Below are 25,911 nucleotides of genomic sequence, written 5' to 3' on the forward strand. Positions count from 1 at the left end.
TCAGTGGATGATTGCATAATGTGTGTGATTCTAAGCCACATCTTTAAAAGAAAAATTCCAGTTCACTCAATGATCACGGTTGAATTATCTGATGTGTTGAAGCAGCAGATTTACCATTAGTTTCCCTTAGCTGCAAAGACGAAAGTGTAATCAATATTCCTGTTTGTTATCCGTCCAAGTAAAGCTCAGCTGTGCACATACGCTCAGAAAAGGGCCAAATGTTTCAATAATTTGCATGATTTTGCAATACTCTTGCAATACTCTCACAATGGTCTTGCAATACTCATGTGTAAGCCACTTGATGGATACTTGGTGCAATCGCCTGAGTGTGCATTTTCTTGAAAGGTGAAGAGAACTAATTGCAAATATTAAAACCAAGTACTTGGGTGTGGAGATAAAAATTCAGCTTTTTATTGCTGAGAAAACTATTTCAGATGTGCACAAGTATTTTTGCTGCCTTATATATAGTCAAAATATAATTCGATCAATTTAGTTAAACACATCTTTCAATAGATAGCTTTATTTATTCTGGAGGAATAAAAATGATTCTATTACACAGTAATATTGAAATAAATAAATGTAACTATCTGCCTCCAGTACTCCTTGATTCTTTCAAATTATAATGCTTACTGTTAATATACAGCAAGTGTTACACAGTAACAAACAGTGCTTCTTCAGAGAGTAACGAGTCTGCCATGCTGACTGTTATTGAAAATCCAATAAGCATGAGCTAGTCTATTCATTCTGGAAATTTGATGCTGGGGTGAATGGAGAGTTACATTTCTTTTCATTTGGAAGAAGTCATCAAAAATGATATTGTTCATTTTCCTTTTAGATTTCAAGGTCTTTCATTTAGCAATGGCCATTGTAGTGTGATGTTCATTCCACACATTTCTCTAATGGAATTCTCTGAAGAAGTGTGGTAGCTGAATCATTTGTGAACAAAGTCATTTATAGTGCATCAGAATATATAGAAGCACTGGGTTTCTTCGCAGTATTTTAATTATTTTCATGAAGGCAAAGACTTGTTCATTCTTGAGAAATATCTGTTAAAAAGATGTGTGAAAAATCAAGCCCTAATATGTATAGGACAGCAACAAGAACCTGCCAAGTTATTTCCACAGAATCTCAATCGGTCAAAATTGAATGCTGAGCCAAAGAAACTACCAGAAGAAATTATCCACAGCAGTGGATCTCTTTGGTGTATTTATCTGAAGCAATATCTTGTGTTCCTGTTTGCTTGTTTTCAGGGGAGACCATTTTTAACATTGACAGTGGCAGAAATGCACCACTGCATGCCCCACCATCTGAGCACTACACCATCATCTTTAACACGTTTGTCTTGATGCAACTCTTCAATGAAATCAATGCTCGCAAGATTCACGGAGAAAAGAATGTGTTTGATGGCATTTTCAGAAATCCCATTTTCTGCAGTATTGTCTTCGGCACTTTTGCGGTCCAGGTACACGAGAAAATTAATCTCTGATAAATTAATGTGTTTCCCTTAGTACAAATGTAAAATTCCATGAATGTTGGAAGTCTGAATTAAAAACAGAAAATGCTATAAAGAGTCAACTGGTCAGGTGACATCTCTGGAAAGTGATGCAATTAAACATTATGACAAAGTGCTGATCTGAAATATGATTCTCTGTTTTTCTCTCTCCACTGATGCTGCCTCACCTGCTGGGTACTTACACCATTTTCTGTTTTAATTTCATGTTCCATTAGTGTATTTGATTGTTTGTATTGCTTTGAGTCACAAACTGAATCCTGCAACAAGTGCTCTAGTCCTTCCGGTGTCTTTGGACAACTAGATCTAGTGATTGGACTGGAGTGTTACTACTTAATCTTGCAGCCTGGATAAAGTTGCATCTCTTTGCTCTTCAACTATGTCTGTGTTTTCTCCTAACCATTCTGCTCAGTTAGTATTTTTCTTATCCCTGAGTTAGAGAGTTTAGGGTTAGAGCACCATACCAGAGTGACTCAGGCACAGCATTTAGAGGATTACCACTAGTTCTGACCTTCAGATTGATGCTGTATGATATTTGAGTTTATTAAGATGCTGATAAATGCAATTCCAGTTGGTACTCAAAAACGGACATGTAAAATATAGCTTTAAAGTGTGTGTTTGTTTTTCAACACAGCAGTATGTGGTTCAGAATATCTGAGCAACTTTTCATCATATTCCAGGTCCAGTCCACATAGGATCCCTCTCTAATACTGGAGTGCATGTTTTTAGTTTTCATAATTCAATTCAAGTCGAACCCCTTTTGTATTTCATTTTCTTTCCTTCCTCCAGTTTTCTTTCTAATTTGCTCCTCTGTTGAAACCTCCAGTACCTGCTGGGATATAGTGGTGGATCTATAAGCCAATTTACAGGCAAATGTTCCCCATGAATGAACCTGGACAGTTGACTGTCAGGGACTATCGCATGTGTAAACTTGACACAATCAATTTAGCTTTAGCACCAGCAAGGGTGATGCCTTGAAGAAGCAATAAACTTGATTGATTGCTCTCTCCCTTCATTCTTAGGTTCAAGGATACTGATATTGATTTCAGCACTCTCACTGCTGTCCAGACAGAGCTAAGTTGACCTGAAGCAGTCCACGAATTGAACCAGGAACACTCTTGTGCACATTGCTTAGTAGACTACAATGCTGCTTTAGATTTATGACAAATGTCATCTTTCAAATCATAGGGTTCAACTCGTGTATAACAATAATTTCAGTAGTTTAGGAGCTAAGAGAAAAAAAAATAATGACCATCCTATTTTGAAAAACAGGTTCTGATCTATTAATATTTTCTAATTGATACAGATTGTAATTATTCAGTTTGGAGGAAAACCTTTCAGTTGTACCCCTCTGCAAATCGATCAGTGGCTGTGGTGCATCGTTCTGGGAGTGGGAGAATTGCTATGGGGACAGGTAATGATTTATTCTGAGTACATTAAAAAAATATTGAAAATATCTCCAATTTTTTTCACTTCTCGATTGAAAGTACCAACTATGTTGGCGAGAAATGATATCTAAGGAGTTCTTTCAAAATACTTTCTTAAATAACTAGCTTTTTTGGGCTGGCTCCGAAGTATGTGGGTGGGGATAACATTCACAATATGAATGGTCATGTAAAGTTCTCTAGGAACAATAACCTAGTAACCAATTCACTGCACTAGTAAACTGGAGGTCCAGACCAATGTTCTGAATTTAAATTCCATCATGACAAAATTCAACTAATTAAATAAAATATCTTGAATTAAAACCAGCAATGATGCTAGATTGTTGGAAAAACCTCTCTAGTTCATTGCCAGATCGAGATGTGATCCCACATCTACAGCAATGTAGTTATCTTCTCCTGGGAAAGCCCAGGCAATTCTAGAAAGTAAGCAACCATATGTGTGATATTGATTACTACCCATTTATAAGTGCTTTGCCCTGACTGTGTCAGTTGCAAGTCCTGAAGGTAACTGCCTATTTTTTCTATCACAAGGCAAAACAGTACATCTCAGAGCTCCTGTCTCACTTTTCTGGCCTTGTTTCCATTGAACTTGCACCTTCGGGAAATCCCCAGCAAATCACTGATGCCCTCTTCTCAAATATTTCATATCTGGGAACTAAATGTTCACCGGGTGTAAAGGAGAAATCAGCCCTTTAGATCTTTACTGTTACAGGGGATGGTGTGAGTCTTTGTATTTTCTTCCCTTCACAGTGAAATCAATTGGAAAAAGGACACGGAAGTGAGATTAACAACCTGCACCCATTTACCATTTTCCTCCAGGTAATATCCTCCATTCCCACCAATCGATTGAAGTTTCTGAAGGAAGCAGGCCATGGAACTCAGAAGGATGACATCCCAGAAGAGGAACTTAATGAAGATGCTGAAGAAATTGATCATGCTGAGAGGGAACTTAGACGTGGACAGATACTTTGGTTCAGAGGTCTAAACCGGATCCAAACTCAGGTATGCTCAATGTCATGCTGTTCCTGAGACTTTAAACTTCTAGAAAAGAACCACATTCTGCCATCATATCCATACTCATAGTTGATGTAAATATGGAGCCACAGCTATAATTTTACATTTAGGTGTTTAAGCATGTTAGTTACATTGAGAGTTCCAGAATGTATCACTGTGATGCCAGTTTTGTCGTTATGTATTTGACATTGAGTAATTTTCTCCGTAGTCTCTTCTGAGTGACCAAGATCTGGGACAGAAGGGATTTAATTTTCCAGTTTTGTATAAAGAATCCATCTTTGCTGAAATCTTTGTAGTTGTGGTTTAGGTTGCCCACGTACTCTGCAGAGTGTCAAAGCCAGTGATCTATATTGAGACACTGGGCTTGTGTGACAACATGTGAATTCTCTGAATTACCAAATTTTATCAGGCTTTAAGTCAGAATTGTCAAAAATTAAAAGCTTGTGACTCAAAGGACTTGCAGAATTTCAAGCAACCCTTGTGTACACCTCATTAGTTGGTATAGACCAGAGGTAGCCACGCTTGATTTGTTCACGTCCGAATGAACAGTACTTATGGAACTTTTAGGTCTCGACATTTGGTTGCATGTTTGCTGGGTGGATACCTGGGATGATGGTTAATGCTGTGGGGAGAGATTACAACGCGTCTACATTCACTGGAGTTTAGAAAAATGAGACGAATCCTCATTGATATTTACAAACCAATAAAAGGGATTGACAGGGTAGATGCTGCAAGGTTGTTCCCTTTGAATGAAGAGCCTAGAAACAGTGTTACTTACTGCCCCCCTCACTTGTTGTTTGTGTTCGTTGCTGATTTGTGTCCAGAAAGCTAAACTTGCTGAAAGATGAGCCTGGATCCAAAATGATAAGATCCTGCTTGGTGCCAGGACATTGGGCACATTAAGGCTCCAGGTGGGTGGCCCAGAACAAGTCCCTCCCAAAGGACTAAAAAAAATCCACACCCTTAATTTTGCTATCAAAGCTTTAAAGTTTTTTGAATGTTTCTGCTTGTCCCCTGCCTTCGGGATGAGGCATCTGCCATTTAGGACTGAATTGAGACATTTCTTCAGAGTTGTGAATTCTTTCCCCAGTGGAGTGACAAAAGGTGGTGTTGACAATGCTGTAAAAATGTATTTAAGATTGATTAAACAATTAAAAATGGAAAAATTAAAAAAAATACATAATTTAAAACAACTGGTGAATGCTTAAATTTAAATACATTGTAGCTAAGACAACTAATTCAAAAGATTTAATTGACTGTATTCCTTCTGCTCTTCCATGTGGAGTTCACAGTGGAACATAACTGGGAAGTCACCAACAGAGTTCATCAGCGAGTTTAAGATTTCTGCAATGACACAGGAGCCACACACTTGCTGGCACTTACAAGAGTAAATACCTGTAGTTCCATAGAACTGTCAGTGTTTCCAGCAAGTTCCAGCCCACATTTAGGACTGAGTTGAAAGGAAATTTCTTCAAAGATTTGTGAACTTTTGGAATCCTCTACCCAATATAACAATAGCTTAGAAATGCCTGCATTTCTTTAACTAATGTGTGGAAAAACTTGTTTACCATCGGAATTTCTTTTGGTTATTTCTTAGGCTGATTTGTTCTCTGTTTCATTTTAATGACATTTATTTCCAGGTTGAGTTTACATTGTTTTTCACAATCTGGGTTATTTGTTTAAATTACTGAAATTATTCATGGACAAGTCAAACATTTCCATTTCACATTATATTAGCCGTCATTTAATCTATGTAATGATTGCAAGCTGAATGTAACTTAAAACAAAACATTCAGCCAACTTCATCCATCCAAAATTGAGAAAAAAACCTAAAAATCCTTGAAAAACAAACTTTTAGCTCCACTATTCTTCCTGGAAGTTTATTAGAAAACTAGCTTGCTCCCAGTAAAGATATGTATACTTCCTGATATCAGCCCTATTTTGAAGCTTTGAGCTGTGTTTATTTTTGTGTGATGCTGTGCAATGGTGAAAAGAAGCAGTGGTCCTTATTTTCCAGGGTCTTGCCATGAACCTTTGTTGTCAGAGGTGATGCTGCCTCTTCAAATGTTTTAAAGTTCAAATCAATGATATTTTGGAGCTCAGCCTCCAAGTCCCTGTGTCATCTACAAGCTGCATCTTGACCACTGAGGTTGAGGTGCCCTCGGTTCTGGAGTGTAATTGCCATTAGTTCAGAGGATTGGCTCCAATCCTGCAATAAAGCCCATGCAGCAGAGTCTGGTCTCCAGTCATCTTGTTTCTCCTTGCCACTGGATCAAGCAGAAGGTGCAAATCCTCTGTTTTTCCTAGCTGACCCAACAGAGGGAAAGATCTTTGTAGGTTCACCTATACCTTCATTCCAGATCATACTGAGAAAGCAAGTCTTTTTTGAGACATTTTTATCACTTTAGTAACACTTCCAGTTCATCATAAAGTTGGCAAGTCCAACAATTAGTTAAGAAGGCAAACAGCTTTATTGTGAAGGTGTTAAAGTTTAAAAATAGCATGCTTTGTTCCTGTTGTACAGGGTGTTGGTGAGGCCACATCTGGAATATTGTACAGTTTGTCCCCTTGCCTGAAAAGGATATTGTAGCATTGGAGGCAATTCAAATTCACTAGGATGAGAGGGTTGACCTTTCAAAAGAGACTAGACTGTTTGAGTCTGTATTCCTTCGAGTTTAGAAGAATGAGGGGTGACCTTATTCAAGTTTATGAATTCCTTAGGGGGCTTGACGGGGTAGATGTTAAGATGTTTTCGGTAGTGGGAGTATCACGAACAAGGGAACTTTGCTACAAAATAAAGGGCAAATAAAACTGTGTGTAGAGGTTTCTTCTCTCGGAGGATAGTGAATCTCTGGAACTCCCTGCCCACGAGGATAGTAGAGGCCAAATAATGAGATAGATTTAAGGTGTAGATAGATGAATACTTGAAAGATTGAGGAATTGAGAGTTATGGGGAACTGGCACAGAAGTGGAGATGAAGGCAGCTTAGATCAGCCTTATTGTATTGAATGATGGGGTAGGTTTGAGGGGCCTGGTGAGCTACTCCTGCTCTTATCTTCTTGTGTTTTCCATGACATCTTCATATATTGATTTCCTGTCCTCTCCTTGTTTCAGTAACCTGTGCTGGATCCCTTCTCAAATCATTGAAACTGTCTCTCTTCTGTTTTTATTTTTTTTTATTTTTCAATTTTCTTTCTTCCTTCCTGTGAATACGTTTAATATAATTTTATGATGATCGCTATTGCCCATGAAATCCTCATACAACAAAATCATCAATCCATGTCTTAAAAGCTCCTAGCAATCACATTGCCCTCAGTTTCAACTCTTTTTGTGTGAAAATTACTTTGATTTCTCAAGTAAGTTGGCTGGTTCTAATTTTGCAATTGTATACCATGTTCTTAAGTCCCTAACTGGTCCAGAGCGGTGTATTCCACCGCATTCTGAATTGGTATCATAACAAGCATTACATCTTATTATTACACCTTATTCCAAATTGTTTTGTCGCCAGAGGTCCTCAGAGAGTTACATTGGTAGTTGGCAGAAATGGTGTCTTGGGAGAAAATAGATGCAATCATTTTCCAAAGTTCAAACAAGTTCAGCTAAGTATAGTGTAGATTATGACACAATTAAATGGTTGAATGGCCTTGAGAGACTGAAAGTTCTCTTTTTCCTTCCCATAATAAATTATTGGATAATTGGCAGAGTACTATCCCTCAGGACAAGCAATAATTGCCACATTTCATTCATTGTCATATAAATGTAAATTTTTTGTCATTGTTTCTAAACATAATATTGAAACTTGGAGTCTGATTATATTCTGTCAGCTCAGACCCTTCTGCAAACCTTACCACACTAGTTTACTGAAATAGCACTAAAGTAGAAGCAGGAATTGTGTGTCCAACATTTCGCTTGTTGAAGCTGCTTTTGAATCTTTGACACAAAAATATAATTTCCTGTGAAAAGTTTGCACCTATGCAAGTTCAGAATTGTGTAAGTAACAGTTCTAAAGTTAATTATAGGAGAACTTTGATGTATTTCCTGTCTCCAATACCCCACTGGAGGTTCCTTTATGGGCCATGAGAACATGACAGATAGGAACAGGAGTAAAAGTCAACACCAATATTTAATCTGATCATGGCTGATTATTTCCCATGTCCTCCCATTCCCTTAGATCTGCTGACCTGAGACTTGAATATACTCAGTGAGTGGGCATCTGTAGCCTTCTGGGATGGAGAATTCATGGATATGACATGCCCTTGTGTTCAATGGACTCCTTAACCCTTTGAGGGCTCTAACAGTATTTGTGTGTTCAAACTGATAAAATATAGTTTTTTTAATTCAAAGAAAAAATGAATTTGTATCTTGAATTATTTTAATGCATTTCTAATTGAGCAATAGATAAAGTTTATCTTTTTTTGAATTTTTTTCCATCTTTCTTCCTATAACCCTTTGCTTTGGTGATTAGTACTGGAAGCAGTTTTGTGGGTTGTTGTGGTTCTTATATTGACTATCCAAGTGGACTTCCTTTATGATCTGGAGGAATGACAGAGGTTATTAAACCATTGAGCTGCTCCCTCCTTTGCCCAGCAGGATAAAAGGCAAAATGATCAGAAGTTGGATTATTGGCTAATTTTCCCCTTCTGCAGTCTTGAAATGCCAAACACATCATTGGCTACAGCTAAAATCAACTATCGCAGTTTACAATGAAGTGGATTTGAATTAATATAAATAAATATGCTGTGATGCCATCTTTATGGCATAGTTACTCATGCTTTCCTTCAGCTCAATCGTTGGAAGAACCATTTATAACATTTCTGATGTTCACTTTTATAAAGGGTTAAGAAAAACTTAAGTGGAGACATGCATATCCAATCTGAAAATCATTTGTTTGTTATCAAAAACATTTTACCTGGCAAGTGAAATATTGTAATATACAATTTAATTTGAGTATGAGTGCACAATCAATTTGTTCTTTAACATATTCAGATTTAAGCTTCATTTTGCTACTAGAAGGAAAATGGTAGTAGGTTGCTGTTATAGTTGAGTAATTGCATTTTCCTTTAAAGTGCCCAGTCTGCCATGAATAAATAATGAAATGTGGTCAATGTTCTGAAATGAGATTTGGCAAGCTGTGTTAATACAGAATTACATTTTCAGCATGTTATTTGTCAAGAGCTTGAATGCCTATTAGTAACGTCTAATAATCAAAAACTGTTAGAATTAAATTATCGCATTGAAAGTAATGAAATGAAATATTCCTGGCTGCTTCATGTATCTATGTGTTAGCTGAAAAAATGTATATGTATATATTTAGTATTGTGCATGAAAATACAAGCTAGTTATAAAGTATAAGACATTACAATTTTGGTTAACTTTGGATGTTTATAAATTAGTAAGAACGCTTTTCTTTAAATTTACCATTTTGATGGGAGATTGTCTAAGATTTGGGTTCTGCGTATTCGTGCTAATTGAATCATGCTTGAGCATTGGAGGCTCCCTGGCACATTAATCTTGTATCTCCATCTTAAGCAAACTTTCTCATTCTCTCCTCCATTGCAGATCGAAGTAGTCAACACATTCAAGAGTGGCACTTCCTTTCAGGGGGCTCTAAGGCGCCAGTCATCCGTTACCAGCCAAAATCAAGATGTAACCAATATTTCTAGCCCTACTCACGTATCGTTATCTACTCCCAATGCTCTTTCCTCTCCTACCAGCGTTTCTGCTGCTACTGCTGGGCGTGAGTGTGTATTCTTAATGCACAAGATGATCTTTCACATCTCTCCACTTGCTTTTTAACTATTTGATACTAATCGTCTTGTCAGTCTTTTTGTAGAGTTCAATATTATTTATTTACCTCTCAGCGACCTGTTATGTGTCTGAAGTGAATGTGTTTGTTTTCTCTAGAGGACTAGACAACCCTAGGCAAAGGGTCCAGCAGGAGGGAGTGAAAGAAGGTTGTGAGTCTGACCCGAGCCTGCAATGAATGTGAACTGCTTGGGCCTATGAGTCTAGATATTAGGCTTAAAAATGTGTGTAAACTTTCGAGTATAAGCCCACAGAATGCCAAAAAAAACTTTTAATTTACAGTGTGTCATCTGAACTACATGCAGTCTCTTGTTTTTTTTCCCTCATGTGGCAACTCAAACCAGGCAAATCAAGAACATAACGATGGGCTTAATTTACTTAAACTATGTTTCCTTCCTTGCAAAATCTTAGACAAAGCCATTGTGGTCTTCACTGCCAAGGACACTCCTGAGCCTCGCCTCGCCTCACTTTCTGGGTGACTGAGAAGCAGATGACGAGAAGGCCCTGGAGAATAAGACCACCACATGAGATTGTCATCTAGTCTTGTCCCAAAGTCTCTTGTCAAATTACAGTACATTTTCTTGTTGTTTGTTTTTCTGTTCTGCCACAAAAAAAGTTTATTTTTTTTACTCATTTTTGTCCTGCCTGTGCTTTGTGAGTCCTTTTTCTTATATTCTATGTCCAGGGCCACTGCCCAGGTTGTACCATGAGTGCCTGGGCAGTTGTTTCCAGTCATTATTTAACATGTTCAGATGATATGACTAAATCTGAGTAATGTGGCAACAATTGATCATAAATTCTCACATTTTGAAGTTTTTTTTCTGAAATATTCTTGGCTGTTTCAAAGGGGGATAAAGAAAAGCATGCATGCAATTTAGTACTGCATGTTTCATATTCATAGCCTGGGATGACAATTTCTTCAAAATTCATAATAAAATGCAATTTCAAGCAAAGTATTGATAAGATTGGTGTCATCACTATTCCATTAGATGAGAAAATAGAACATGTGATGTGAGCACTATCTGAGGCCCAATCCAGAAATGAGTAGCTAATCATTTACTCTTTTAAAACTGAAATAAGTCAAAGTGTATCTTGATTTTAATGGGCAAAGCAGAATTTCTAACCACATTAGTGCTTGTTCTTCCCAATGTGGTAAATATGGAATTGGCAAACGGGCACTGGTAGAATATGAAAATCTAAAGATGTCAAGACTGTAGTACTTGATTGCCTTGGTGTTCTATGAATTCTCTTCCAGATCAACTATTTTCTATCATTAGTTCTTCACCTAATTAATTCCTCATCTGTTTCAGAATGGAAAACCTATCTATGATACAGATTCAGTTAGTGAACTTATGCAAATAGTTTGTATCTATAAAAGCAAATTAGAACTTTTTTACTGAAGGTTTTTGAATACTGATAACTAAAGTGGTGGAGTGAATATTTTATTCAAAATAATTCCATTGTATTTTTCTCTTTGCACTGACTTTTGGTTGGTGCTAATGTGCATCACTGTTATTCATTTACCGTTACTGCCAGTAGACAAAAAAAACAATGGTATTTTGAGCAAATTATAATTCGTCCAACCATGAAGACAAATAAAACTTTGCCTTCGTAGCTAACATTAAAAACCTGACAGTAACAACTAACTATTTATAAATCCAATGTTAAATGGAAAATCTTTTTTCTTGGATTGGAAAAATCAACAATCCCCAATTCATGGGGAGTTTTACTCCAATTGCTTTGACCATCTTATGTATTATACATAGATATTTCAAAATGGAAGATCTGCATTAATGAAGGAGTTTAACTATTCAGTCTTCAGAGCAGAAAAATGACCTCCACCATGGAAAGTCAGTAATGATGCAGGCTAAACAGAATCATTATTTAGCTTAATATGGTTACAGTGTCTCCGCATGTGATGCTTAAACACCTGGATTGAAAACTGCAGGAAAGTCACTGTTAGGTAGAAATTTATACAGACTGATAATTTAAAGGTGATGTCATGGAAAAGGTTCATGAGTGTGTGTTTGTAATTTGCAAGTAAATGGTTCAGTAGAATTAAACTATCAGAGTTACTAGAAGAATGAATAGTTTCCAAACTGCTGAAGGATGAAGGAATAAAGGCTTGTGTGAGGATAGAAGGAAACATGGTTTCAAGCTGGAGTCTGAAGTCGCCAGTTGTTGTCACCCATCTTATCCCATGTTATCATTGGGCAAGTTGGGACCTTGAGATGTGAAGTGTTGTAAGCCTGAAATTGTTAGACTAGGGCCTAAAATATGCAAACTATGTTAGCGCCCTGGATGATTGTATACTACTGCCACTATAATAACTGCAAAGGTGAATACTGAAGGGCAGAAGAAGCATTCACCACTAACTGTGATTCAGTTGTGAGCACTTTAAGCTCTGAGTGCAAGTCTCACTCCAGACACTGGAGCACAAAAATCTTAGCTGGCATTCCAGTGCAGTATAGTGCAGGTGATGTCTGTCAGCCCTGTCACCTCACAGGGGTAGCCATAAAGGATCCAATGGCACTATCTCAGAGAAGAGTTATCTCTAGTTTACTGACTTACCTTGGTCAATATCATTACGACAAATTATCTGGTCATTGTTAGGAAGCTTGTTGTGCTGGTGCTATTTCCTGCATTTCCAAAGTAGCAAAGTACTTCAGAACATCCTAAGGACATGAAGGATGCAAGTCTTCCCCTGTTCTCAGATCAGAGGTATCTCTGTCATTGAGGGAAAATGAATGTCAAAGAAGCAGAAATAGTGATAAGCTTATATATGCAGGTAAAAGGACTCAATGTGGGTAAGAGCTGCTGAACCTGGAAACCTTTGAGATACCATGTTGACCAACATAGAGAAAGGAATGCATGTTATGGATGTTGTTGTATACTTCCGTACATTGATACTGAGGTAGAAATTCTCAAATACAGTGACAAAAATAGAGGGGAATGTGAAATCATGAGAAGAATGTATGTAGAAACTGTGTATTACAGTGCAGGTATTAACTACAGAGTTACAGTACTTGGAGCTTATTCAGAGGTAAGATGTTAATACTGTTGGTAAAACCTAAATGGAAATGGTGTGATGGATAGATAGGTAGATGTGGACATTGGTAAAGGAGAGAGCATGAAGGAGATGTTTATGACACCTCTATTTTGTCTGCTTGTGATGTTATCAGTAGCTGAGAACTGTGGCAACATTCCGATCATGTGGTTTTGCATTTTGCTCTCTCAAAAATTTAAGTAGTGCTTACATTTTAAATCATGCTGTTAAATGTGAGCTGATCAGCACAATTAACAATACCTTCAGCTACAGAACGATGTGCAAACTTTTGACCTTAAGTAAAATCCATTTTCATAATTAAGGTACTACATTTATTTCATCTTCCCCCAACCACCCTCCCCCCAGTTTTGCCAGTTTAAATAGATCCTCTACCCTGTGACATGTTAATGGGACTCTGCTTGAATCAACCCTTTAAACGAAATATGCGTGAAACGAAAATAAAGTTCAGGTCTTTGTGCGTAACAATCCAACCATTTGGCCAGAAGTTGTTTCCACACTGTCAAATTAACATGTTACAAGGTTATCTTTATCTTTTTTGGAACTGACTGAGAACAGGAAGATTGTTTTGAGAAATCAGAAACTTCTACATTCCTAACAACAATACAGTCCAAAAAACGGCCTAATGGAGACCGGAGAAAGAACACTGGGCCTATACTCGAATGTTTACCCCAATGTGCATGGAATTATGCTTGTTAATGTTTCAAATAACCAGGCTTCTGAATATGGCTGTCTCCATACTGTGCCAGACTATTCCATCTACACATGGCCTTCTAGTTCTGTGGCATGATTTGTACTCCTGATGACTAGCAATGTGCTTCCTGGCTGCTCCATCTACATCAGCAAAACATCATTTTATCTCCCGATTTTCTGCAGTCAGCTTTCTTCATTCTGTTTAGTGTTCATCTTGTAATGAGCAGTTACTTTAATTGTGCAACCATGTGGTCTATGTTTTTATATGTTGGTCATATTGAATATATAAATATATTTATATATGTATTTATATATATATATATATATCTTAAAATGTAATTAAATCTACTTTTCACTTTTTACCCTTCTACCTACTGCAAGATTATCTCACCTGCATGGATATACATTGCATTAAATTTTTAAGTAACCAAATGATGTGGCTTTTACTAGGTTACACACATTGGATCTTTGCTTATTTAACCAATGCTTTCCATGAGTTCTCCACAGTTGCCTTTTTTTCCAGTTTTATTGCAGTTCTCACCGACCCCACTATGCACGAAACTGAAACACTTTGTGTGTGCTTATAAAATCTAGTGACTGTGGACTTCAGATAACCGCACTGCCTTAAATATTCTGCCCCTTCATTGTTTTCCTACTTTCCCTTCTGTAGCTGTCACTGGAAACCCCCATTTACCTTTGACCTGGTTTTCTCTTTTACAGATCCGCGTCGTGAAGGCATTCCGTAGCTCTCTCTATGAAGGATTAGAGAAACCGGAATCGAAATCTTCAATTCACAACTTCATGACCCATCCCGAGTTTAGGATAGATGACTCACAGCCACACATTCCCCTTATCGATGATACAGATATAGAAGAAGATGCTGCCCTTAAGCTAAACTCCAGTCCGCCCTCATCCCCCAACAAAAACAACAATGCTATTGATAGTGGAATAAACCTTACAACTGACACCAGTAAATCAGCTACCTCTTCTAGTCCTGGGAGCCCGCTACATAGCCTGGAAACATCACTTTAGCTGCCCATTTCTGTGCAAAAACAGAATCTACAAAAAAAAACCTGCTGGCTGATAAACTGTTCTGAACGTGCTCTTCTATGCTCTGCAGCAAGAAGGGAAATTGCTGGAAGGGTGATTTCTTGTTTGGCTGACCCTCCTCAAGATAGAGATCCTGCATGAATGTACATTTCCCAAATTTCACTGGAAGGACCACAGCTGAGTGCATCTAAGGCAATTTATCCAATCCACGGTCTGTGACTTTTGAAGTGCTTGTGTGGCATGGACTAATTGTATAGATTAATTTAAGAAAAAAAACTTTAACAATTGAATTTGCCAAAGCTCAACTTGCACAGTTAGAATGCACCGATGGAACAGAGGAACTTTCTAAGCATTTATGGAAATACCTACAGAGTTTATCTTCTTTGTTTCTTGGCATGTTGCCCTGCTTAATGGCTCTTACTTATTTATGTCTTTAAGAGAATGTAATTTGTTTACAAAACCTGTAGATAACTTTCTTGTTTATTTGTAGAGTATAAGTTCTGCTGACGTAGTACAAGCAGCTCTTCTCGTTGAGTACATCTGTAATATTGAATTCTAGATGTTTCATTACAATTGTGTACTGAATTTGCCTGCTTTTTTGTTAAATATTGTAGATATTGCTAGCAGAAACAAAGAAGCCAAAATATAACAGGGAAATATTGTTTAAAGTGGTACACTAATTTTAAATGATCGTGGACTAAAATGCAGCATGGCTTCCTTTATTTCCTAGAATATACCTTTAGTACCTAAAGTCCTCTGGATTTTTTTTTCTTTTCATATAAATGCTTGAATTTTATTTGGGTCTTTCTCAGACTCGCAAAGGCCACTTGAAATGTTAATTTGATTGAACTGTCTGCTATATATAGACATCTGCTTGTTAAAATAAGATGTTTCAAAATAACTGTAACTATCCAAGCTTGTGATGGGTTTATTAGAGCTGATTGCAAAATAAGTTATATTTGGCTTTGTCTATATGGGCAAAAAAAATCAAAGTAGTGTTGAAATCTTGTGATATTGTGTTGATTTCTAATTTTTTTCCCTTTGGTGGCTAATTGGATTTTTTTAAATCACAGCTTGAAGGCTGTCAAAAATTGCAAAACAATCTGGGTTGCTTTGTTTTTTTTTAATTTTGTTTTTATTTTAAAGAACAATCTTCATAATTGGCACTCTGCAAATATGAATGAAACTTTCTGTGAAGTATTTAGATGTGCTTTGCGTGGTTTTATCAAGCTTGTCTTTCTGCGGACATCTACTGAATACATCATACCATCCCAGCAGTATGGTTTAAATCTACTAACTATGCTTTCTTAAGGGGAGGCCATTAAAAGCTTGTCACAAGGGTGAAACCAAAAGCGCTTCAAGATGATAACAGCCCTTTATATTTTTTATCGGGGATTGGGGCTAAATGCCTATCAAGCTGTAAGCATAAAACAATCTTTGCGTCATGGGCAGTGTAAAACCTTTTTTTTTAACTTTCACTTTGATTCTGTGACTTGCAGAGGTCCATTTAGAAAGATAAAATATTGAAGAACTGTCTGTGCTCTGCTAAAAAGGAACTTGCCTGTAATTCTGAGTTCGGGCATTTTTGAATTTGCCAGTAAATCTTGTATATATATAGCAACACATATAAAATAAGACACACTTAAAGTAAGACACATATAAATCTGGGCTTCTGTGGGCATGCATGTGTGATGTAGCTTTCGTTTAAAATCAAATTAGATGAAATTTCAGCCAGTCACTACCACAGGTCACAAGCTACAAAGATTTTTGTTTCTTTGGCATCTGTTTAGTGAAGGACAGCCAAGAATGAGGGAAATTGAAGGATCAACTTATTAAGATCATTCTGCAATACAAACTTGCTTGCTTCAACATAATGTATTTATCAGCATGAGTTTTGTGAAAATAATAAATAATAAAAAAAATTGCAGCAGAACAATTGGCAATGGGCCCTGTCTGGCCAATGACATGAGTTCATCCATCTGTTTTTATGAATTTTTTACCCAGACAATAATTGTAAATAAAGAACTAAATGTCTATGTTCATTTAATACTATGCAAAAAGGTTATGCTTTATGATTGTTATTCTCATATTCCTACAAGTGTGTTGCTGGAATGTTTGTGGTTTAAAAAGTCAGTAAACCATGTGATGTAAATTATTTTATAGTTTGAAAACCATGAACTGGCTCTTGCTGCTAACTGTCAAATGATTAGATTATCTGGTGGCAGGAGCACAAGTGGAAACAAAACAAAAAAAATTAATAAATTCACAGAGCAGCATGAATCATACATGTCTTCACGTCACCGTCCTTGCTTTGTGTCTTCTCTTCAAATCTGGGGTGAGTATCAAAACCAGCTTTATTAACCCAGTTGCTGCTGGTAAATGTTACAAAGAGGCCTTTGTTGATAATGTCTGAAGCTTCATGGTTATTCACAGCACAGAGGGAAGCCTTGCATTCAGCTTTCCTTTTCTTATTGCTCAAAAGATAGTTCTGCTCATGCTGTTTTCAAATTTAAGAGATTATCAGCATTCATATTTTTCGTAGAAACAATTTGATGATGCAATGAAGAAGCATATATATCAAACTTTAATGACTGCAAGTTTAAGTCCCATAATAAACTTGGTTTAATCTGGGTCAATGGACCAAACTTCACTGATATTAAACTAATGACTCAGCCAGTTACAGAAATTCTGGGCAGCTTGCATTTCCTGCTGGCTGACTGCCATCTAGATTGTGGGGCAGTTTAGCTTAACAATATTTGGCCCTGATATTGGCTGGGATGGGATGTCTATGAGGGTAAGAGGTTACACATGGAAACCTAGGAGCATTTGGCTCCCACTTGAGCAGGAAATGGTCTGATCTAGGATGTAGATTTAGGAGTGGAATGGGAACCTCTGAGTTAGCAGGGGCATTAATGAATAGGTGGTGGGTGTAGAGTTAGGGTGGTCACCAAACCTGGGGCAGTGAGTGGGGATGGGGGAGTGGGGTGTGGGTCACCGAACCTGGGGCAGTGGGTGGGGATGGGGGAGTGGGGCGTGGGTCACCGAACCTGGGGCAGTGGGTGGGGATGGGGGGAGTGGGGCGTGGGTCACCGAACCTGGGGCAGTGGGTGGGGATGGGGGAGTGGGGCGTGGGTCACCGAACCTGGGGCAGTGGGTGGGGATGGGGGAGTGGGGCGTGGGTCACCGAACCTGGGGCAGTGGGTGGGTGGGATAAAATTTCTTATCCCCAGGGCAGTGGAATAGATAATGGCAATGGTGATTAGGGAGGCAATTAAAATAGATGTACCAGGAAGCTCCTCCTGACTGACATGTAGTAGTCCAAATGCATTTAATTTTTCCATGAAGCAGTCCTCATCTGTCTTTAACTTATGGGATTCCGGTGTCTGGGAAAGTTGAGTAATCCGGGTTCAATGTGAAAGAGTGATTAAGTTTGAGGCACATGGTCTACTTGTAACATTTAAATTGATGAACCCAGTTACCAGAAATGGGTAGTTACCTGCCTATGTTAAAACCAGAAATGGGCAAATTTGAATCAGGTTTGACACTTCAAAATATTCTCATCCCAGCAGACTCAACCTGAAAATTTTTGAGGATTTTAATATCAACCACTTTAATTTGGAGCTCACAGTAGGATGGAAACAACTTTCCATATTTTCATGATCTCCTTACAACGTAGAAGGAAGCCATTCAGCCAATCGAGCCCATGCCGGCTCACAAAAGCAATCCCATTCTTCCACTAATTCTCCCTGTGACCCATTCTCCATACATTCCTGTCAATTCACCCCAGATTCCACTATTTGCCTACGGGCGATTTACAGTGGCCAATCAACCTACCAACCCACATGTGTTTGGGGTGTGGGAGGAAAACTGCAACACCTGGAGAAAACCCATGCGGTCACAAGAAGAACATGCAAATTCCACACACACAGCACTGGAGGTCGGGATTGAACCCTAGTTTACTGGTGCTGTGAAGTAGCAGCTCTACTAGCTGCACCACTGTGCCATCTGCAGGTATGGTAATAATGAGAAACTGTTTAGGTAATTTTGGATAACTCACGGAGATTGTAAGGAACTACCAGACTGTTTCATCTGAGAAGAACTTCATTAAAGGTCATGGCCTGAAGCATTTGTTTCCAGGTCAAACAAGTGCTTCCTCCACCAACTAATCTTGGCATTGATCTTCCCAGTTGGGTACCATTAACATGAAGAGGTGATCCACTGTTGCTAAAGATTGGGTTACCAGGCAGCATGCTTACTGGGAGAGGGGTACGGTTTCTGACGATGTCTACCGCAATATCTTGAATTAGAAAGAGCAAGAGGGAGGGGGGGTCAAGGACAAATTTTGTTTCAACATTGTTAGAATTTGAAGAGACTATCTGGCAGCAAGGTGTTGAAGACAAAGTTTCTTTAATGTTCTAAACATCTTAAAAACTCATAAGAAAATGAGTACCAAGACTTGGCTGCAGATTTCCATTACTGCAGCTAATGATTCCCTTCCAGCAGTGGGAATGATTGTCTTCTAACCTGTTTTCATACAAGTCAGTGGCCTTGTTAAGGAAATAATAAAGGCAGGGCTAAGTAACATCAGAATTACTATATGGTCTTGACAGCTTCATCTAACCCACAATGAGATATTAACCTTGCTTTTTTGGACGGGATCACTGGCTGCCTAAATCAAGAATCCAGGAGAAAAAAAATCAGAATGGGTGGGTCTCTCGTGGTAAATTGGTGTTTTATTTCCTGCAGCTTTTAAGCTTGTTACTGCCCACTTAAAGGTATAAATGAAACGTTAGGGATGTGACAATCGGCCTCATTTTCTATGGGCCAATTACCTAGAATTTCCATTGTGTGTGTGCCTTGTTTGTGTTCCAATGACTCAACTGTTCATTTTTCAATCAGACTATCCATAACAGAGCAACTCTGCCACTTCCACCAGTTGCAATGAGCATATAATTTAGGTAGAAATGACATTTATTTTGTGTCTAAACAAACCCGGGTATGCATTATTCATCAGTTATTCCACTGCAATTACAACACAACAGTGCCGACTGCCTACTTTTTTCAATACGATCCTATATTAATGAATCAAGCTATAATATTTTGAGTATTCTGTATATGTCACACTTCAGAAAATCAGCCAGTGCTTCACATTCTGTCTTGCCTCTTGCTGCTTGAAATCAATTGTCCTGACACTTCATGGGCTAGCAGAATTAAAAATAGTTTTAAACTGGAAATCTATTTGTGAAAAGACAAACTTATGATTTTCATAATGTCTATCCATAAATCCACATTCAACTTTAAATATCAACCCTATTCCCATGCAAACTAAACCTATCTTGATATACGTAAATTTTGTATTGTTTGTAACTGCTCCTTTTGTACCACAGCAAAAGGTTGGGATTATGGAATATAAAGAGAGAGTCAATTTAGGTGTCAGTGCCAATGTGCTGGCATGTCTTGAAAGACCCTGTATAATGTTACAAAACAGAGGTGACTATTTTGACACTATTGCTTCCACGGAGAGCTTATCATCATGTTAAGCATCATTTGAAGGGCTGGGAATTGTTTCCATATTTCAATCCAAGGCAATGATCAAATTGAGCAGCACTGGAATGATTTTGTTGACTCTTAAGAGGGCTATGGTGGTCCCCTGTGGAAGTAAAGTGACACTTCCTTTGGGCGCTGTGGAGATAGTCATGGCCTGTTTCCCTCTTCAAACTTGTAAAGTCAAGATAAAAGGTGTAAAATAAATTAAAATGCAACATGTGAGTGGGGTTGCCTTACTTGAGTAGAAAGCTAAATGCAGTTAAGTGATTTATTCTTCTTTATATTACTTTGCCTTTATGCTTTGTTATTCATTTTAAGGTATTTTAAGTGAAATTATTTATTTAACTTTAATATCTTTTAAATTTTTAATTTCTTAAACTCTTTTTAATCGATTTAAACAGGTTTTGATTATCAGAAATATTTGAAATCGTTCAAAGGCCTTTGATAGTTGCAAGTTATCAGAAGGTAGTCATGGCATTCTGGAGGCAGAGCCTCAAGCTCTGCTGCTTGAGGTCTGATCCATGTTCATGGTGCATTTTGTCCCAAGGGGCAGCAATTGTACCAGCCAGGCCTTGGTCGACTGGTACCACAGAGCTGCAAGAGAACACTGCAAAAGTGTTGCAGAGGTGTGAAGTGGGTGGAGAGCCTGGGCATTATATCTTGATGACTTTATTGGTCATGGTTGGATCTTCACATGTGCAAATTAGGTGCTTGAAAGCGGCAATGACAGCATTTCAGAGACACTTAAAAAACTCCTTGACACACTTTAAGATCTTATGAATAATCTGAACTTTCTTTCCATAAGTATGTGTATACTTTGTATGCTGACATGTTTAAAGTCTACAGACTCTTTTGGTGCAACTTTCTCCTTTTGAGGGCATTAGAATATAATTTAAAATAAATACATACTACTAATCTTAAAAATGACAGGATCTTACAATAAGTGCAGTTTTGGTCTCCAAGCCGTGAAAATCAACCAAAAGGTTTGCGATGTATAGCTTATAAGTGCTAAAAATACATCAATAACAATGTACCTTGGTGGGACTACAATGAAAACATTTCACAAAATATATTGCTTTTGTTTTCCTCTGCACCAAAATCCTAATTACTTATAAGTTTACCTGGATTTTAAACAGTTAAATATTAATGCAAACAATTAACAGAAGTTCTCCAGTGTAGCAGGCATCCAACTATAAACTGATTTTGTCTTTTTCAGCAACCTCGTATTAATTGTGCATCTGGTGCAAAAGAACAACTAAGGTGTGTTCCATTACATTTAGTACCTTCAGGTTATTTACTGTGACTCTTAAATTTTAGGGATACGTTTCAACACTGAATAACAGCAGTTCTTCCACGACTGCTGGCACACCTTCTATTTCAATGGTTCCTGCAGTATAAAACAATATCATCACCTAACTGGATGGAATGAAAATTCTAATCCAAAACTCTGAAACACATGAGAGATGAAAAACCTACTGCGTTAGGTGCCGAGTGCACCCATGTGAGATCACTGTTCCATTAATATCTGTGGAGTCAAAGAAGTTCCTTTAATTACCGTGGGAGCAATAGATTTCTTTAATTGCTAGTTGACTGATGGGCACCGACATCACTTGAACTTGGGCATGCAATTGCTAAAGGATGGAGTCTATCATCCCACCCTTGATCTCAAATTGACCCTGCACCAACCAGTTCCCAGCATTGTGTGTGGATCTTAGCTGATCTGCACCAGGCTACCCTCTTTTATGTTGCTCTTAAGACAGTGATAAGTTAAAGCGACCAATCTTAGCCTCTTACTGATGGTCGTACCTTGGGTAAGGAGAGGATCCACACCTAATAAAATGAAGGTTCTGCTGGGTGTATACAGAGGGCCACCAAATGGTGTCACGGAGATAGAAGAGCAAATCTGCAGGAAGGTCAAAGAATTCTGGAATCAAGATAATGGGGAACTTCCATTATTCTAAAGTAGACTGCAAAAATGATCAGCATGAAGACAGGGGAAGGGGAGAAGTTGTTGAAATGTATACAAATGGGATTATTGTAGGCGGGCAAAAAGATTGGCATGGATGTGGTGAGCCAAAGGGCCCATTTCTGTGCTCTACGCCTTTGTGATTCCTACAGCACAGAAACGGGCTCTTTGGCTTACCCTGTCCATGCTGACCTTTTTTACCCACCTGCATTAATCCCATTTGCCCGCTCTAGGACCATATTCCTCTTTGCCTTGCCACTTTAAGTCTCTGTCAAAATGTCTATTGAATGTAGTAATTATATCCACCACCTCCTCTGGCAGTGTGTTCCAGATATCAACCTCTCTCTGGGTAAACCTTACCCGTCAATCCCTTTAAAACTCCTTCCTCTTAAACCTTGTTTTTGATAACCCTACCATGGAAACAAAATTTTGACTATCTATCCGCTATGCCTCTCATAACCTTCAATACTTTCATCAGGTCATCCCTCATCCTCCTTCAGTCCAGGGTAATCTGTCTATACCTCTTGCTGCCTTGGTAAAGCAGCCAGCATAATCAAAGACCCCACCCACCCAGGTCATTCTCTCTTCTCTTCTCTCCCATCAGGCAGAAGATACAGGAGCCTGAGGGCACATACCACCAGGTTCAAGGACAGCTTCTATCCCATGGTGATAAGACTATTGAATGGTTCCCTTATATGATGAGATGGACTCTTGATCTCACAATCTACCTTGTTTGACCTTGCACCTTATTGTCTACCTGCAATGCACTTCCCTATAGCTATGACACTTTACTCTGTATTCTGTTATTGTTTTTACCCTGTACAACCTCAATGCACTGTGCGATCTGTACGAACGGTATGCAAGACAAGTTTTTCACTGTACCTCGGTACAAGTAACAATAATAAATCAATACCAATACCAAACAAGCCCAGCCTATCCAATCACTCCCCATAACTAAAGTCCTCCAATCCAGCCTATATCCAGGTGAGTCTCCTCTGCATTCTCTATAGTGTAATCACGTCCTTCCTATAGTGTGGTGATCAGAACTGCAGTCCAAGTGCGGCCTAACTAGTGCTTTGCAACGTAACATCCAAACTCTTACGTTCTGCACCCCGACCTATGAAGGCAAGCATGCCATTTGCTGCCTTCTCCATCCCAACAAACCTGTGTTACCACTTTCAGGGAACTATGGACTTGGACCCTTCATCCTCTCCATCAATCAACATTCCTTAGTGCCCGACCATTTACTGTGTATGTCCTACCAAATTTGACTTCCCAAAATACATCACCATGCATTTGTCAGGATTAGGATTAAATTCCATCTGCCAATGTCCAGCCCAACTCTCCAGCTGAGTTAAAACCTGTTGCACTCTTAAACAACTTTCCTGTTGAAAATACCATCAATTTTCATGTCATCTGCTAACTTATTAATCATACTTTCTACATTCACATTGAGGTTGTTAATATATATCACAAAAACAACGGTTCCAGCACTGATCCCTGTGGCACACCAATTAGGAAGTCATCTTTCCACCATTAATCTCTGCTTCCTGTCACCAAGCCAATTTTGGACCCAATTAGCCAGATCACCTTGGATCCTATGTGCCTTAACCTTCTGGACCACCTACCATGTGGGACCTTGTCAAATGCCTTACCAAAGTCCATGTAGACAGCAGCTACCTCCCTGCCTTCATCAATCTCCCTTGTTACCTCAGAAAACTCAATCAAATTTGTGAGGCGGGATTTCCCCAATCAAAAATATCAGCCTGACTATCCCCAATCAGTCCCTGCTTTTCCAAATGTACCCAAGTCCTGTCCCTTAGAATTTTCTCCAGTAATTTTGTTACCACTGACACAAGGTTCACTGGCCTGTAGTTATCTGGCTTATCCCTGCTGCTTTTCTGAAATAAGGGAAGAACATTAGGTAGCTCGCCCATGGCTAACGAAAATGCAAATATTTCCATCAGGGCACCAGCAATCTCCTCCCTTATTTCCCAGGCAATCTAGGATAGATCTCACCTGGACCTGGAGATGTATCCACCCTCGAGCATTCCAAGGCATCTCACACCTCCATCTTCTTAATACCTACATGCTCCAGACAATCAACGTATCCTTCCCTGAACTCACTGTCCTCCACGTCCTTACAGATGAATGCAGATGACAAGTATTTGTTTAAGACCTCAGTCACAGCCCTTGGCTCCACATACGGATCACCTCTTTGGTCCCAAAGGGGACCCACTCTTTCCCTACCTGCCCTCTTGCTCCTATTATACTTACAGAATAGCTTAGGATGCTCCTTAATCTTACCTACCAAGGATATTCCATGACCTCTTTTTACCTTAATTTCTTTCTTAAATACTCTCTTACACCCTCTATATTTCCTCAAGGAACTTGCTTGATTGTAGTTGCCTATACCTGTCACATGCTTCCCTTTCTTTTTGACATAGAACAGTACAGCACTGGACAGGCCATTTGGCCCTCAATGTTGTATCAATCTTGATTTCAGTTTATACTAAATGTCCTCCTCCTGTGTGTCATCCATATCCATCCATTCCCTTCGTATTCATATGTCTAGCCTCTTAAACTCAACCAAACTGTCTGCTTCCACTACTGCCCCTGGTAACCCATTTCAGGTGCCTACCACTCCCTGCGTAAAAAATCGTGCTCCTCGTGTCACCTTTAAACTCCCCCCCCCCCCCCCAATGTTAAAAGCATATCCTCTGGTGTTTGACATTTCTGCCCTGGGGAAAAGCTTCTGACTGACTTCCCTATCTATGCCTCTCATAACTTTAAAAACATCTATCAGGTCTCCCATCAGCCTCCGATGCTCTAGGGAGAACAACCCAAGTTTGTCCAACCTTTCCATATAGCTTATACCCTCTAATCCAGGCAGCATCCTGGTAAACCTCTGCTGTACCCTCTCCAAAGCTTTCACATCCTTCCTATAATGGGGTGACCAGAATTGCACACAATACTCCAAGCGCGGTCTGACTAAAGTTTTATATAGCTGCAACGTGACTTCCTTACTCTTATACTCAATACCCCTACCAATGAAGGCAAGCATGCTATATGCCTTCTTTATCACCTTCAGTTGAACTATAGACCTGGACCCCAAGATCCCTCTATATCTCAACGTTATTAAGGGGCCTATCATTAACTGTATACTTTTTTCACTTGACCTCCCAACGTGCAACACTTTACACTTGCCAGGATTAAACTCCATCTGCCACTTTTCTGCCCATATCTGTAACTGATCTATATCCCGTTTTGATGGTCATTTACACTGTCCACAACTCCACCAATCTTGGTGTCATCCGCAAACTTGATAATCCACTCATCTACATCTTCATCCAAATCATTGATATATATCACAAACAACCGAGGTCCCAGCACCGCTACTTGCGGAACACCACTGGTCATGGACCTCCAGCCAGAATAGCAGCCTTCCACCCCTACTCTGTCTTCTGTGGGCAAGCCAGTTCCAAATCCAAACTTGCAATTCTCACTGGATCCCATGCATCTTTATCTTCTGAATCAACCTACCGTGAGGGACCTTGCCAAATGCATTACCAAGCCCACGTAGATAGCATTCACTGCCTTGCGCTCATCAAGCACCTTTGTCACCTCCTCAAAAAAACTCAATCAAGTTTGTAAAGCATGACCTGCCCTGCACAAAGCCAATGCTGACTGTCCCAAAACAGGCCGTGCCTTTCCAAATGCACATAAATCCTATCCCTCAGTATCCTCTCCAATAGTTTCCCTACCACTGACGTGAGGCTCACTGGCCTATAATTGCCTGGATTATCCCTATTTCCCT

General features: G+C 38.9%; 1 protein-coding gene across 11 annotated transcripts in view; it reads left to right on the plus strand.

Moving 5' to 3' along the window:
• Nucleotides 1–16,864, plus strand: part of atp2b2 (ATPase plasma membrane Ca2+ transporting 2) — a 604,494-nt gene extending 587,630 nt beyond the window's left edge. For 7 of the 11 annotated variants that reach the window (XM_052017134.1, XM_052017133.1, XM_052017136.1 and 4 more), the window contains 4 exons: nucleotides 1,251–1,462; nucleotides 2,817–2,924; nucleotides 3,775–3,957; nucleotides 14,252–16,864. In XM_052017134.1, coding sequence (XP_051873094.1) covers nucleotides 1,251–1,462; nucleotides 2,817–2,924; nucleotides 3,775–3,957; nucleotides 14,252–14,563 — 815 coding nt within the window. In that variant the 3' untranslated portion in view covers nucleotides 14,564–16,864. Of the gene's footprint in view, nucleotides 1–1,250; nucleotides 1,463–2,816; nucleotides 2,925–3,774; nucleotides 3,958–9,528; nucleotides 9,707–9,873; nucleotides 9,924–14,251 lie in introns of all 11 variants that reach the window. The other 4 variants (XM_052017144.1, XM_052017140.1, XM_052017141.1 and 1 more) reach the window with 2 other exon arrangements.
• The last annotated feature ends 9,047 nt before the right edge of the window (nucleotides 16,865–25,911 follow it).

This window comes from Pristis pectinata, chromosome 6 (assembly GCF_009764475.1).
Source record: "Pristis pectinata isolate sPriPec2 chromosome 6, sPriPec2.1.pri, whole genome shotgun sequence".
Lineage (NCBI taxonomy): Eukaryota > Metazoa > Chordata > Chondrichthyes > Rhinopristiformes > Pristidae > Pristis > Pristis pectinata.